General features: G+C 36.4%; 1 protein-coding gene across 40 annotated transcripts in view; it reads left to right on the forward strand.

Annotated features, from left to right (window-relative positions):
- Nucleotides 1-13659, forward strand: part of MBNL1 (muscleblind like splicing regulator 1) — a 203428-nt gene that overhangs the window by 171691 nt on the left and 18078 nt on the right. For 21 of the 40 annotated variants that reach the window (XM_032629638.1, XM_032629621.1, XM_032629615.1 and 18 more), the window contains 3 exons: nucleotides 764-964; nucleotides 11883-12140; nucleotides 13311-13364. In XM_032629638.1, the coding sequence (XP_032485529.1) occupies nucleotides 764-964; nucleotides 11883-12140; nucleotides 13311-13364 (513 nt within the window). The remainder of the gene's footprint in view (nucleotides 1-763; nucleotides 965-11882; nucleotides 12141-13310; nucleotides 13365-13659) is intronic. The other 19 variants (XR_004349576.1, XR_004349575.1, XM_032629616.1 and 16 more) reach the window with 1 other exon arrangement.

Here is a 13659-nt window from a genome sequence, read left to right on the forward strand (position 1 = left end):
TTCTTTAGAAGTGTTCTTTTTCAGACTTCACATTTCAGAATAGTTTCTCCCTAGTAAGCTGAATTTGTTAAGTATCTCACAAAGGTGTAATAGGCTGGTGGGAGATTTATAATTTCCCCAGGAAAACCTGCAACAAATATATATGCCAAATACTTTATCTTATATGCTCAAAAGAAATGGTGTCATCATCACCTTTCACGTATCCCATAAGATTTATTCACAGTTTACATTGACTGAAATTCTGCTGTCCACTGTGAGTTCTGCTTTATTTATTCTAGATAATAGGACACTTGCAACCTATTAACAGTTGTAAACAGATCTTTTAAGTACATCTGACATAGCAATTATGAAATGTATTTCTTAGACAAGTTTCCAGGATTAAATCAGGACAAAGGTGGAGATTAGGTAACCACAAGAAGTTTCTGTATTGAATTGGTTGAGCTATTTTTCAAAAAGAAATTGCAAGTATTATAGACCCCAAGCTTCAAAATCCCAGTGGAAAATTTAATGGATAATTACCCATTATATTTTAGAAGAACATTGATTTGATGAATGCTTATTTTAAGAAACGTTCTTATCCTAAATGAGAGTAAATAAACATACAATTAAATGGAGAGAGGGAGGGAGGGAAAGAGGAAGCAAAGGGAGAATGGATTATGAATGGATGCATGGATACATGGATGGAGGATAGATATGTAATGCAGGATATCAACTTTGAACCAAGACCTGCCGATTAAATTTTGCTTTGTATTTTATTTTTCAGCCAATGTTTTCAGTTGCACCAAGCTTAGCCACCAATGCATCAGCAGCCTTTAATCCCTACCTGGGACCTGTTTCCCCAAGCCTGGTTCCAGCAGAGATCTTGCCGACTGCACCCATGTTGGTTACAGGGAATCCTGGGGTCCCTGTACCTGCAGCTGCTGCAGCTGCTGCACAGAAATTAATGCGGACAGACAGACTTGAGGTAGGAGTGATTCGCTGGTGTCTTTACGTATTCCATTCGAAATTTCAAAGTGTGCTCTTTGTTTATTTCTTCCTTGGCCATGAAGGTTAGAAACAATTCAAAGCAGAGATTTTGGTTCAGTGTTTGGAGCATTTGGCTAGAATATAGATATGCTATACTTGATGAATGTAACATTTATAGAAGCCACAACATCCGTATGTAGAATAATGGGTAAGAACTTGGACTCTGGGATCAGACGGCTTATTACTTCATTGTGCCTCAGTTTCCTCATCTTCAAATTGGAGAAACTTATGGCACTTACCTCAAAGAGTTAGTCAGTGTCTGGCACACAGCAGAAGCTTCCTAAATGTTTCTTGTTATTGTTGCTATTAACAAATTCTGTCAATCCCCTGATACTTGTCCTCATAAAGATGTTATTCAGTTACTCTCTACAAACTGTTTTGAAATTTATCGTTGCAGGTTTCCTCATAAGCCTCATAATATTTTGGTTGGAATAGCAAGGCAGCCTTGTTTGTGAAATGTGATTATAAGTTTTTAAATTGTAAATTGGGTGATGCTCTCAGTCTTAGAGTCAAGGATGATCGTATGTACTTTGCTATTGCTACATGAAAAAGAAATTAAAGATATAAATCTTATGTTGAAGTGGTTGTTGAGAATTTTAGCATGGCTGTAATTTAGTGAACTTGGTAAACTCTAGATGAAGGGGAAAAATGGCAACATTACTGTACATTGAAGCTCTCAAATCTAGCATTGGTGTCCATATAAAGAGCAAATGAGCTCTTCCTCTTTTCCCTGGTTAGCATGAGGCAGTACTTAGTGCTGAGAACGTTTACATGTCTTAATTACTGAGAAAGCGGTAGAACAAGGCCATTGTGTGAACATAATTGACTCTAATCAGTTTAGAAGGAATTTATTTAATAAGCACCAATTTTTTGTTTATTAAGTTTCATTGCATGCATTACAAAGGATCTCAGATTTCAGAGTAGTTATAACTGCCACCATCTTTTTGACAGTAATAATAATAGTTGATATTTATTGGATATTTACTGTCTACCAATCACAGCGTTACCCCTTCATATGCAACACATTTAATCCCCAAAACAATCTTATGAGGAAGATACTATCATTAACTCCATTTAACAGGGCGATAAATTTATGGAGAGAGATGAAACATAACTTATTCAAGGTCACGCGGGTAGGATGTTCCGGTGGGGTATGAACTCAGAACTACATTTTTAAACACTAGTGTATTACTCTCCCTTCCCATACAGGTGACAGTACAAAGAGGAGGCAGTAAATTTTGGCTTGTATGTTCCCTTTAGAGTTTTCACTTGCTTGTTTATTTTAGGCTTGTTTTTTACCTTTCATTGAACAGTTTTGGAAAAAGCTACTAATTACAAGAGTTCCACCAGGAGAACTCAGGAAGGATGTTGAGACTTAATTGCATGCCCTCTGTGCACCAAGGACTCTGCTGTGTGCTAGAGATAACACCTTGACTTGTGGGTGGTTAGTCATTGCACAATTGTTCTTGCTCATTGATTAACTAATGCTGTTTGCAGATAAACTGGGAGGAAATTTAAGAAATTTTAAATATTTAAAAATTATTAGATGTGCTCAATGTATGAATCATCCCTCCCCCCCCACCGACCTGTCTGAAGCAAACCCTGGGTTCATAATGTGTAACTGTTGATTGTTTAATGGGAACCAAATAGGCAGTCTGAGATAACTTGATAGAATTAATTATTAATAGGAGATGATATTCCTAAAGCTGAGAACGTCTCTATTTAAATCTCTGTCAAAGAATCTCTTTAAAAGGCTGATTGTGTGGTCAGAACTCTTTTAAACTAATCCTCCCACAATTTTAGGTAGTCTGTAATTGGTTATATTTTGTATGGTGTTTAGTTAAAATGAAGACTTCTTTCTTTTTTTTTTGTTTTGATTTTCTTTTGCAAGAAGCTACTTTGAGTATTTTGTCTGTCTTCCTTTCCCATAGTCATAACAAATGGCTACTGCTGCAATGACTGTCATTTCCTTTTAACCCGAATTCCACTTATCTAAATGCCTGATGGTAGGGCAGCTTCCTTATTCTCCTGCATGGGATCTGACTCAATGTCACAGTTACAACCTGTTAGGATGTTGCAATGTGAAGCTAAGGGGCACCTTTCTCCTAGCACTTGTGATTTTAGACACTCCTATCTTCAGGGTATTTCCTCTCATGCTAATTGCACTACATCTTGGAGTCTAAAAGACATGGCAGTAAGTGCACACACTTAATTTACACATTTAGTTATTTGGGGTTTAAATCTATACTCTATTTTTAACTCATGGAACTCCCAAGTACATTTTAGAATTTTGAGTTCCTTTTGAGGTGAACAGATTTTGAATCAGTTAAAATATTGGCCAATTCTTCTTGCCACTTCTTTCTCTCTTTGGCTACAAAATAGACAATGAAGAAGTTAGAAACATGGTAGATTATCAGCCTTCTGGTTCTGTTTAGAGGAACTAACACATATTTATATTTATAGCACCCAGTGTGATACTACAAAAAATGTTAAATTGAAAAACAGGAATCGAATCCAAGGAGTAGTGCTGGTGATTTTGCTAGTTAGGTGAGTAAGCATAGGTCAAGTTTTTTATATTTTCTGAGCTTCATATTCCACACATATTAAATTAGGGGAATATACCAGATAATCTCTAAGATCACCTCCAGTTAGAACAGTCTAGGTGAAATTTAGGTCATTTTCCTGTGTTTAATGCCAGCCACAAACTACTGAAAAGGTATTTAACACATAAATAACACACACACACCTAAGCTTTCTATCACTATTCATATTATCCATTCTTTGTTGGATATCTTTTTTTTTTTTTTTTTTTTTTGGCGGTACGCGGGCCTCTCACTGTTGTGGCCTCTCCCGTTGTGGAGCACAGGCTCAGCGGCCATGGCTCACGGGCCCAGCCGCTCCGCGGCATGTGGGATCTTCCCGGTCCGGGGCACGAACCTGTGTCCCCTGCATCGGCAGGCGGACTCTCAACCACTGCGCCACCAGGGAAGCCCTGTTGGATATCTTTTAAAAGACCTTGTAGCTGCATACTTTCTATGCTGTAAAATTCAGTCTTCATGGTTTGCTCTAAAGAGAAGCAACTCTCCCGAATATCAGTCACTGAAATGAGGCTTTTAAAATTCCATTTTGTGACCTTGGGATGCCTTTGTGTAATTTTCAAGTAGCGGTCATTTTCAATGATTATTTTAAAAAATTGTTAAAAATCTGTAGGCACTGGAAAGGACTGAGGTTTTTAGTCATATCTTTGCTTCATTACAAAGAGTTGGTAATTAAGGAAATCATTGTTTGACTTATTTTCACGACACAATAATTTTTTTATGGTGCAGGAAGGATCCATGAATGCATTTATTCTCTTGTTTATTCAACAATATCCAGTGAAGAACTGTTGAACATCTTACACGTAAAAACTGTTGTAAGGAATATCTTGAAGCCTTATAAGGTTATCAGCTGTGTTATTAACAACAAGAAAAGGTCCACCAGAATAGTGCCAAGCTCATAAATGATGCCCAGTAACTTAGTCAGTGAAGGAATAAATGAGTCTGTCAGCCAGTTAATCAATTAATTAATCACAGAACGATACATGCCCTTATTCAGAGCTTAGGGTAATGTAACAGAAGAGATAAAATATGACACATTTTAAACATGTGTTAGCATTCTTCTCGAGAACATGTTTACATTTTGAACATTCCAGCTACAAAATATGGCATCTAGTTCATGCCCCTAGTCCTAGAGCAGTGGTTTTCAAGCTTTAATGTGATTAGAATCACTTGGGATGATTGTGGAAAATGCAGGGCCTGGGAATTCCCTGGCGGTCCAATGGTTAGGACTGGGGCTTTCACTGCCCAGGGCCTGGGTTCTGTCCCTGGTCAGGGAACTAAGATCCCACAAGCCACACAGCACAGCCAAAAAAAAAAAAAAAAAAAAAAAAATTAAACACTAAAAAAAAAAAATTTTAATGCAGGGCCTCATCCCCACAGACTGATTCGGTGGGTCTTTAGCGGGTCTCTGAAATCCTTTGCACAGATCTGCCAGGTGATTCTAAATGCAAATGGTCTATAAAATACCTATTCTAGGGATGCCAGCACCTGTTATTTAAGTCTTAATTTTCATCATTTACCTCATGTACAGTTACTTGTATACAAAAATCTTCCCCCTCCAATGCATTTAGCATTCTACATTTTGTGAAATTGCTGAGAACACAATGTACAGCATTATGAAATATTTTAAGCAATTGGTGATAATTTTTAGGGTAATTTATACTGCATAACAGCATTAACCAAACAAAAGACAAACCAGTGGCCACATATTTCATATGCTGATGGAGACATTAGATTGCCATTTCGTGAACTACATCATTTTTATATCAATAGTCTATATGACAAAAACATACGACATATTCCCAGGGAAGGAGAGCAAACCACTAGGCTTCTGATACTTTTCAGTTAAAGTTTGTTTTAAAATAAAGTATTCATGTGCCGAAAGTTTTATTCTGCTGAGGTAATCATGACATGAATTTCTAATTCAGACCACTGGATACTGAATGCTTCCACTACTTACTGACACAGAAGAGTCTAGTGACTTTTTTCATATAGACATAAAAACATATGATACCTACTGCCTACACAAAAAAGAGCATTTAAAGATAAATGTGAATTCAAGTGATAGTGAAAGGCATACCTACATGACATTATTATAGGCATTGAATGGATTTGTCATGATCTATTGCATATAAAAGATGCAATTCAAAATAAGATTAGAAAAGCAAATGCTTTTAATAATCTAAGAAAGGCTTATTGATAGAATTATTTTACTTCCATATTTTTGTAGAGAGTGTTTGGCTACTGCTTGTATGATATTTTAATTTCTTTAGAAAATTACCAAGAAATACTGAGTTTTATGCACACAGGTCTATGTAGTCTACATTTTTTTTTAATTGTAATAAGGCTTTAGAATGACTCTCTAAAATGTGGTCACATCCCCCATTTAAAACATCTAGTCTCTGTCGATTATTACTGTCTGTGATTAGTTTGAGTTTTGTTTTAGAGATGATAGAGTTGTACGTTGTTTAAAATAAGGGAATTGCTGATCCTGGCTCAGCCAACTCATATTTGCTGTTTTTCCACCAATTTCTTCATACAAATTAAAGCTAAAATGCCCCTATCTTTGCAGTTATTTAGAAGTAGTAATAAAGGTAACTATAGATTTGAACATTTGGCATATTGATGAGCTTGTTTCAGATGTCCTGTCATGCATAGAAATGAGTAAATGAAAATCTGGCAGTGTATTTAATGGGAAGTTTTATTTAGTTGGTCATTCCTATATATTCAGATTTGATTTTTTTAATTACATACGGTCAAATGACACATTCTTAGCTATATCATCTATAGAAATATGCTTGTCTTCACTGGCTTGGTGGTAATGATAGGTTCCACCTTTTAGATTTCAAAGAAAACTCCCAGTTGATCTTAACAGAAATTCTCTGAGGTAGCTAAAGTAGATGTCTTTTTCTTCAGTTTTTAAAAAATGAGGTTCAGGTAGACCAAATTTGTACAATTATCAAATAACAGACTGAAACTAGATATCGCATCATCAGATATTTATCTTGGGAATGTAATTTTACAAACAATTAACTAAGATCATTTCCCCTAATCACCAGAATTTTAAGATGTGGATATTTGAATTCTTTTTGAATTGAAAACACAGGTAATTTCTTTGTATTAGATTGTATATTCATGACCTGTAATGCTTTGGGTTCTTTGATAAAATTGTTGATTATCCAGTATTTCTTTTTTAAAGTGTTGTGTTAGCTCAAACTTAATAAAGTCCATGATGCTTACTGTTGAACAACGGGTATGTATGTGTCTTTGAATAAGCTCCTTAATATTGGTCATTAGGTTTAAATTGACTTCCCAGAGTATTAAAGTGCCCTGAGATGGGCTTCCCTGGTGGCGCAGTGGTTGAGAGTCCGCCTACCGATGCAGGTGACACGGGTTCGTGCCCTGGTCCGGAAAGATCGCACATGCCGCGGAGCGGCTGGGCCCGAGAGCCATGGCCGCTGAGCCTGCGCGTCCGGAGCCTGTGCTCGGCAACGGGAGAGGTCACAACAGTGAGAGGCCCGCATACCGCAAAAAAAAAAAAAGTACCCTGAGAGTCCCTCTTCCCTGTTACAGTTAGCCCTCTCTTCCTGCTTTGAATGTTGGTCTCTAAAGATGACTGAGTTAACTATGTTAAGCACAAAACATAGAATGTCTCTTAAAGAACATGCAAATGGCTGTTTAGTTTTGAATAAGTTCATCCATTGACCTTAATTTCCTTAGACTCTCAAGCCTTAACTTGCAGAGTAATGATGAATTTAATACTACTTATACAACCTATTATTATTTTGACCATTTTGAAATGTTTGTCATGTTTATAGAAATTGAGATCGAATAACAGAACTGTTTAATCAGATTTGTATAGTGTGTTTTAAGCTATCTGTACATTATCTTATTCAGTATTCATGATTCCAGAGCTAGTAAATATAAACACTAGATAGAACCGAAAATTTCTGATTTCGAACTCTATTCTCTTTCCACCCTACTACTGCTATTTAATTAACAAAAGAAGGTTTATGTAGAATTAATTTAGATTTCCTTGGGAAGTTTTTCTGATTGCTTTTTCTTTTGATTATTTAAAGTTTATATGCCAAAGGTGTTTTTCTGGAAATGGAATTTTCAGTGAATATTTTTATTGAAATGACGGTTTTTACTGTAAAAGCAACCTCTTATCCATTTTGTATGAAAGTTTACAAAACTTACCTGATTTCCAAAGCAAATTCTGCCTTAATACTTTTTTTTTTTTAATCGAGTATAGTTGATTTACAGCGTTGTGTTAGTTTCAGGTGTACAGCAAAGTGAATCAGTTATATGTATACATATATCCACTCATTTTTAGATTCTTTTCCCATATAGGCCATTACAGAGTATTGAGTAGAGTTCCCTGTGCTATATACAGTAGGTCCTTATTAATTATCTATTTTATATATAGTAGTGTGTATAGGTCAACTGCCTTAATACTTACAGTACATATAAGTACTTATACTTACAAACATTCTTTTTGATTGAAGCACATTATGTGTTTCGCTAATATCAATAGATGGAATTATTTTCATCTAGGTTTGAAAACCACTTACCAAACTGTAAAAAGTACTTATATATGTTGACCCACTAATGCCATTTCTGCACATTTATCCTTAGAGAATGATTTTTTTAAAGAGTGTGGTCATGAATATACTCTTTGCAACATTGTAATATGGGAATATTGGAAATAATCTAGATGTTCTCTGAAAGAGTTACCTATATTATACACATCTGTTTTATGGAATTTGATGCAGCCAGCAAAAATGATGACTCTGGACACTATTAAGTAAAACAAACAAACAAAAAGCTTATGCTACATTGTTGAGCAAAAACAGATCACCAAGTAATAGCCATACTGTAGTTACAACTATTTGAAAACTATGTTCGTGCAGAAGATTGGATGAGAATAGAAAGAAGAGCCATAATGTTGTTAGGATTTTCAAATTTAATATTATCTTCTTTGTTCCAAATTCTCTGTATGGTAAATTGTGCAATTTCTTATCCTTATTTGAATTATAAGGTTAGATTTGTTGAAATTTTGTCTGTCAACTATAATTTGGTAACACAATACTACAACTAAGAGATTTCTTTTGGGGAAGCAACACAGTCTAAAGTTTGCTTGAGTTTATCAGGCCAAACCCAGATTCAGCAGTCAAGGGATAGATCCCATTTTATTGATGGTCATTATTAGAGAAAAATCTGTTTGAAAAGCTTTGGGAAGTTTGTTCTGTTCAGATAGGTACCCAACAATCCATATATACATGCAAAGCTTGGCAAACTTCTCTAGCCCCTCTAGCCTTGTAGCTCTCACCAGTACAAGTTTTCACAAGAGATTTTTCAGTTTCTTCTCTGTTTTTTTCAAAGGCAAGAATAATAGGAGAACAGCTATTTCAGTATATTTCTTCTGTTCCATTTCTCTTGTCAGGAGGAACCTTAAGTTGGAAAAAAAAAATAAAACAGTCAAAAATGTATATCATGCAGAAACAGTTACCTAAGTTCTTGGAACATCAGAAAAGGCTGGATTTAGGAACAAAATTCTGAGCTAACTGCTAGTTATCAGCTCTGCTTAAATGTTTTTTAGAATTCTCCCCCAATGCATCCTGCAAGGCAGTAAAGAGTACAAAACTGTAATAAACCGATTATTAACCTATACAAACCACACGGACACATGCATAAAGCAAACGGAGAGGGACGAGAAGGGGTCTTAGAATGATCATCTTTATGCAACCTGATTTTAAGCTCACATCCCTGAAAATAAAAAGAACGTTGAGATGGACAGAGAAACAAAAAAGTCAAAATCAGCCTGGCACTCAGCACTGGCATAATTGTTTTTGAAAAATTGCAAATCTTTGATTTTAATAGTGATTCAAGATCCTACAGATAGACTGCCTTCAGATCTTCTTTCTTGTCAGTGTGGCAAAGAGTGAGAGAAATTGGAAAACAGAGTGTTGGTTCAGCTGCTGCCAGTTTCTTTGCGAGCATATTCGAGAAAGCAGGAATTACTGAAGAGCTAACAGCAGTAGTGTCCGAACACAGATGGTTTCCTATTGGATGAGGCTGCATTGACACAGATTTGTTTAAACAGAAAAGTAACTTTTTTGTTTATGCTGTGGTATAAGTTTAGCATAATTTTGCATACATACGTGAAGAGTTTTTATCCTCATTTAAGTGTTCCTCTCTTCCTATTTTGATGAGCCTAATTTAGTAAGTGGGGATTTGTGGTGTAGAAAGCTGCACAGCTGACTCCAGTCCTCAGTGAGAGTGGAGGACAATAGTTGTGGATAACAGCTTTACCACTTTTGCTTTTCAAATTATAAACTCCTGGATATCCTTGTTTTCTTTTGTTCAAGAAGATAAATGCAATGATAAAAAGAAAAAAAAGGATCTTCTGTAACTTCCTAAGTCGTCTTTGTATTCCTAATATCTCTCAGAGTGTCCGGTACAGAGTAGTTATTTAATAATTTTTAAAAATTACGTAAATTGAGGTGATGAATAGAGTTGGCTCATTGCTGTGTGGAATGCAATGCTTTAGCTAGCTTGAGGTTTCCAAATGGTGCAAGATGTCATTTATAATGCTATTTTTAAGATATACCACGATACAAATTATAGAGACCTTTTTAAAAGGAAGCACTTTCCTCAGTAATGGGATATGGATGTAAAAGGGGGAAATGCCTAGAATTAGATGTGATCATTTCATGTATTTAAATCCAAGAAAATCTTTGTTTTTTTAAATCACAATGGGGTTCCCCCCCTTTTTTCCCCTTGATGAATTGCAAAATTGAGTGTTCAGGGTCTGCATTCGCTCAGTTTGTAAAAAGATTTGTGAAAAACAAAACGGAAACATCCTTGAAGCATGAAGTAAGAGCATAAAAATATAAGGACATTCTGTGTTTAGATGGCCCTCTTGTGGTAAAAAGGTCAAACTATTCTGACTGAAGACAGCGCCGGCAACCTCTTGATTAGAGCAAGCACCATGACAAACTTTAATAGTAAGAGTCAAAATCGAGCAGATGAATGAAAAATAACCCATTTTCACCTTTCCCCAGGGACCCCATCCAAAATTAATAGATATAAAACAAACAGTAGGGCTTCCCTGGTGGCGCAGTGGTTGAGAGTCCGCCTGCCGATGCAGGGGACACGGGTTCGTGCCCCGGTCTGGGAAGATCCCACATGCCGCGGAGCGGCCGGGCCCGTGAGCCAAGGCCGCTGAGCCTGCGCGTCCGGAGCCTGTGCTCCGCAACTAGAGAGGCCGCAACAGTGAGAGGCCCGCGTACCGCAAAAAAAAAAAAATAAAAAAACTAACAAAAACTAATCTTTTTCCATCTGCTTTTTATAGCTACCAGGTAAATCTCTAATGATAAAAAACTTAGCTCTTTGAAACATTTTATGAAAAAGCTATCATTTTACTTTTTACACTTCCTTAAATAATTTCTGATTAGCATAAAAGTTGCAAAAATAGAACCAAGAGTTCCTGCCTATCTATCCTTCACCCTGCTTACCTAAATATTGACAGCTTAGATAGCCATGTTACCACTCACAAAACCAGAAAATTAGCCTTGATAAGCTGCTATTAGCCAATCTACAGACCTCAATCAGATTTCACCAGTTGTCTTACCAACCTCCTTTCTCTGACTCCAGGATCATTCAGTCTGTGACAGTGTCTCAATCTTTCTTTGTCTTTCATGACCTTGACACTTTGGAAGAGTACTGATCAGTCATTTTGTAAAACATCCTACCATTTTAGTTTGTCTGATGTTTCCTCATGATTAAATAAATTCAGGTTATGCGCTCTCAGCAGTAATACAACAAATGTAATGTTGTATCCTTTTTTCAGTGCATCATATCAGTAAGTACATGATGTCATTATGTCTTTAGTACTGGTGATATTAACTTTGATTGTTTGATTAAAGTGGTGTCCCCAGGGTTCTTCACTATATAAAGCTACTGTTTTCCCCCTTGGTAATGAATAAGTATATCAACATAATTTAAATTAGATATTTTACCATAATTAGTATCATAAATGTGTTTTCTTTCTCATGGACATTTTACTGAAATGGGATTATAATTTGTATACCGAACTAAGAATGTTTTCAGGTTATTTTGTGGTTCCTTTGCAAATTATCTTTTCCCCTTTCATTTGTTGGCTTCTATCACCAGTCTTGCACTTTAAGTTAAAATCTTCGGAAAGTTTCTACTTGTCCATGTTGACTGACCCCTGTGCCCTTAATGACCCTGTAGGTATGTCGAGAGTACCAGCGTGGCAATTGCAACAGAGGAGAAAACGATTGTCGGTTTGCCCATCCTGCTGACAGCACAATGATTGACACCAACGACAACACAGTCACCGTGTGTATGGATTACATCAAAGGGAGATGCTCTAGGGAAAAGTGCAAATACTTTCACCCTCCCGCACATCTGCAAGCCAAGATCAAGGCTGCCCAATACCAGGTCAACCAGGCTGCTGCAGCTCAGGCTGCAGCCACCGCAGCTGCCATGGTGAGTTAGAGACCTAAGATCAATCCTCGTTAACAGTCAAAAGAGCAAAGTGAACAACTGTATCTGACGACAAGCTATTCATTTATTAACCTTTTTTAAACAAATTTTTGCTTAAGATATGTTTGTTCAGGTATCCCAGACAATACATAATGAAGTTACCGTTCAGAGAAGTGAGAGTAACTCCTCAAATGGTTCAGATTGCTCCTTCCCTCGGCCTAGCTCTTAATACTGTCTTATTCTGGATATAGGGTTTCTGAAATTTCTGCTTTGTACAGAACACCTGTCTCCTTTTCGGTTTAACGATACTGCCATTTTTGGTCCTCTTATTTCTGTGTGCCATCTAATCAGCCATTGTTTTCCTTCGGTGTGTTCTTTTGCACATCAAGGCTCTTCTCTACATTATCTTGCTTTTAACCATAAGAGAATCTGGAACTATTTAGGAGAACTGCTTCAACAAAATTGTTTTTAGAATTAGCTACAAGATTTTGAACAGTTTGCTATCTAGATAATCTTAAGCAATATTGTGGCATGAACAGAACTGTAAAACTAGAGAAGCGTGCCTGTGCCATTATGTAGAAAGGAGAAAGCAGTACTCAAGGAGGAGTTAGAGATTGGATCATTTAGAACAGATACCTATATACTTAAGGTAAATTTTAATGTGATCTAATAGCTGATTTTAATGAGTCCATTTTTGCTCTTTGCTTAGCTGTTGTAATGTTGTCCTTTTTTTTACATAAATATATGACGTAATCTTTAAAATATTCATAAAAAAACACTGTGGTATTTCATAGCACAGTAAAATAATCACGAGAGAGGTCTTTTCTGTGTTTGTTTATGGATACTTGAGCAAAAATACAGAAGGCAGACTCTCTCCTCCTCTCTTCCTTTCACTCTTTTTTTTTTTTTTTTCTGTTAGAGTATCTTGTTTGTAATTAACTACAAAGAGGAGTTATCCTCCCAATAACAACTCAGTAGTGCCTTTATTGTGCATGCTTAGTCTTGTTATTCGTTGTATATGGCATTCCGATGATTTGTTTTTTTATTTGTTTTTTCTCACCTACCCAAAAATGCACTGCTGCCCCCATGATGCACCTCTGCTTGCTGTTTATGTTAATGCGCTTGAACCCCACTGGCCCATTGCCATCATGTGCTCGCTGCCTGCTAATTAAGACTCAGTCGGCTGTCAAATCACTGAAGCGACCCCTCGAGGCAACCTTTGACCTGGTACTATGACCTTTCACCTTTTAGCTTGGCATGTAGCTTTATTGTAGATACAAGTTTTTTTTTTTAATCTATTTAAAAATATATATTCCTTTTTCTGTTATAAAGTTGTAAAGTACAATGAAAAACTGAGTGTGGTTTCCTGACAAAATTAGCGGAAAGACTGTAATACAAGTCCCTGGACGGATATCATACAATGAAAGATTCCGAAAGCCCAGCAGTCCACATTCAGTTTAACTACATTGTAGAATATTCTAATGGAATACTTGAAGGACATTAAAAATGTATTTTTGGACTG

Source organism: Phocoena sinus, chromosome 4 (genome assembly GCF_008692025.1).
Source record: "Phocoena sinus isolate mPhoSin1 chromosome 4, mPhoSin1.pri, whole genome shotgun sequence".
NCBI lineage: Eukaryota > Metazoa > Chordata > Mammalia > Artiodactyla > Phocoenidae > Phocoena > Phocoena sinus.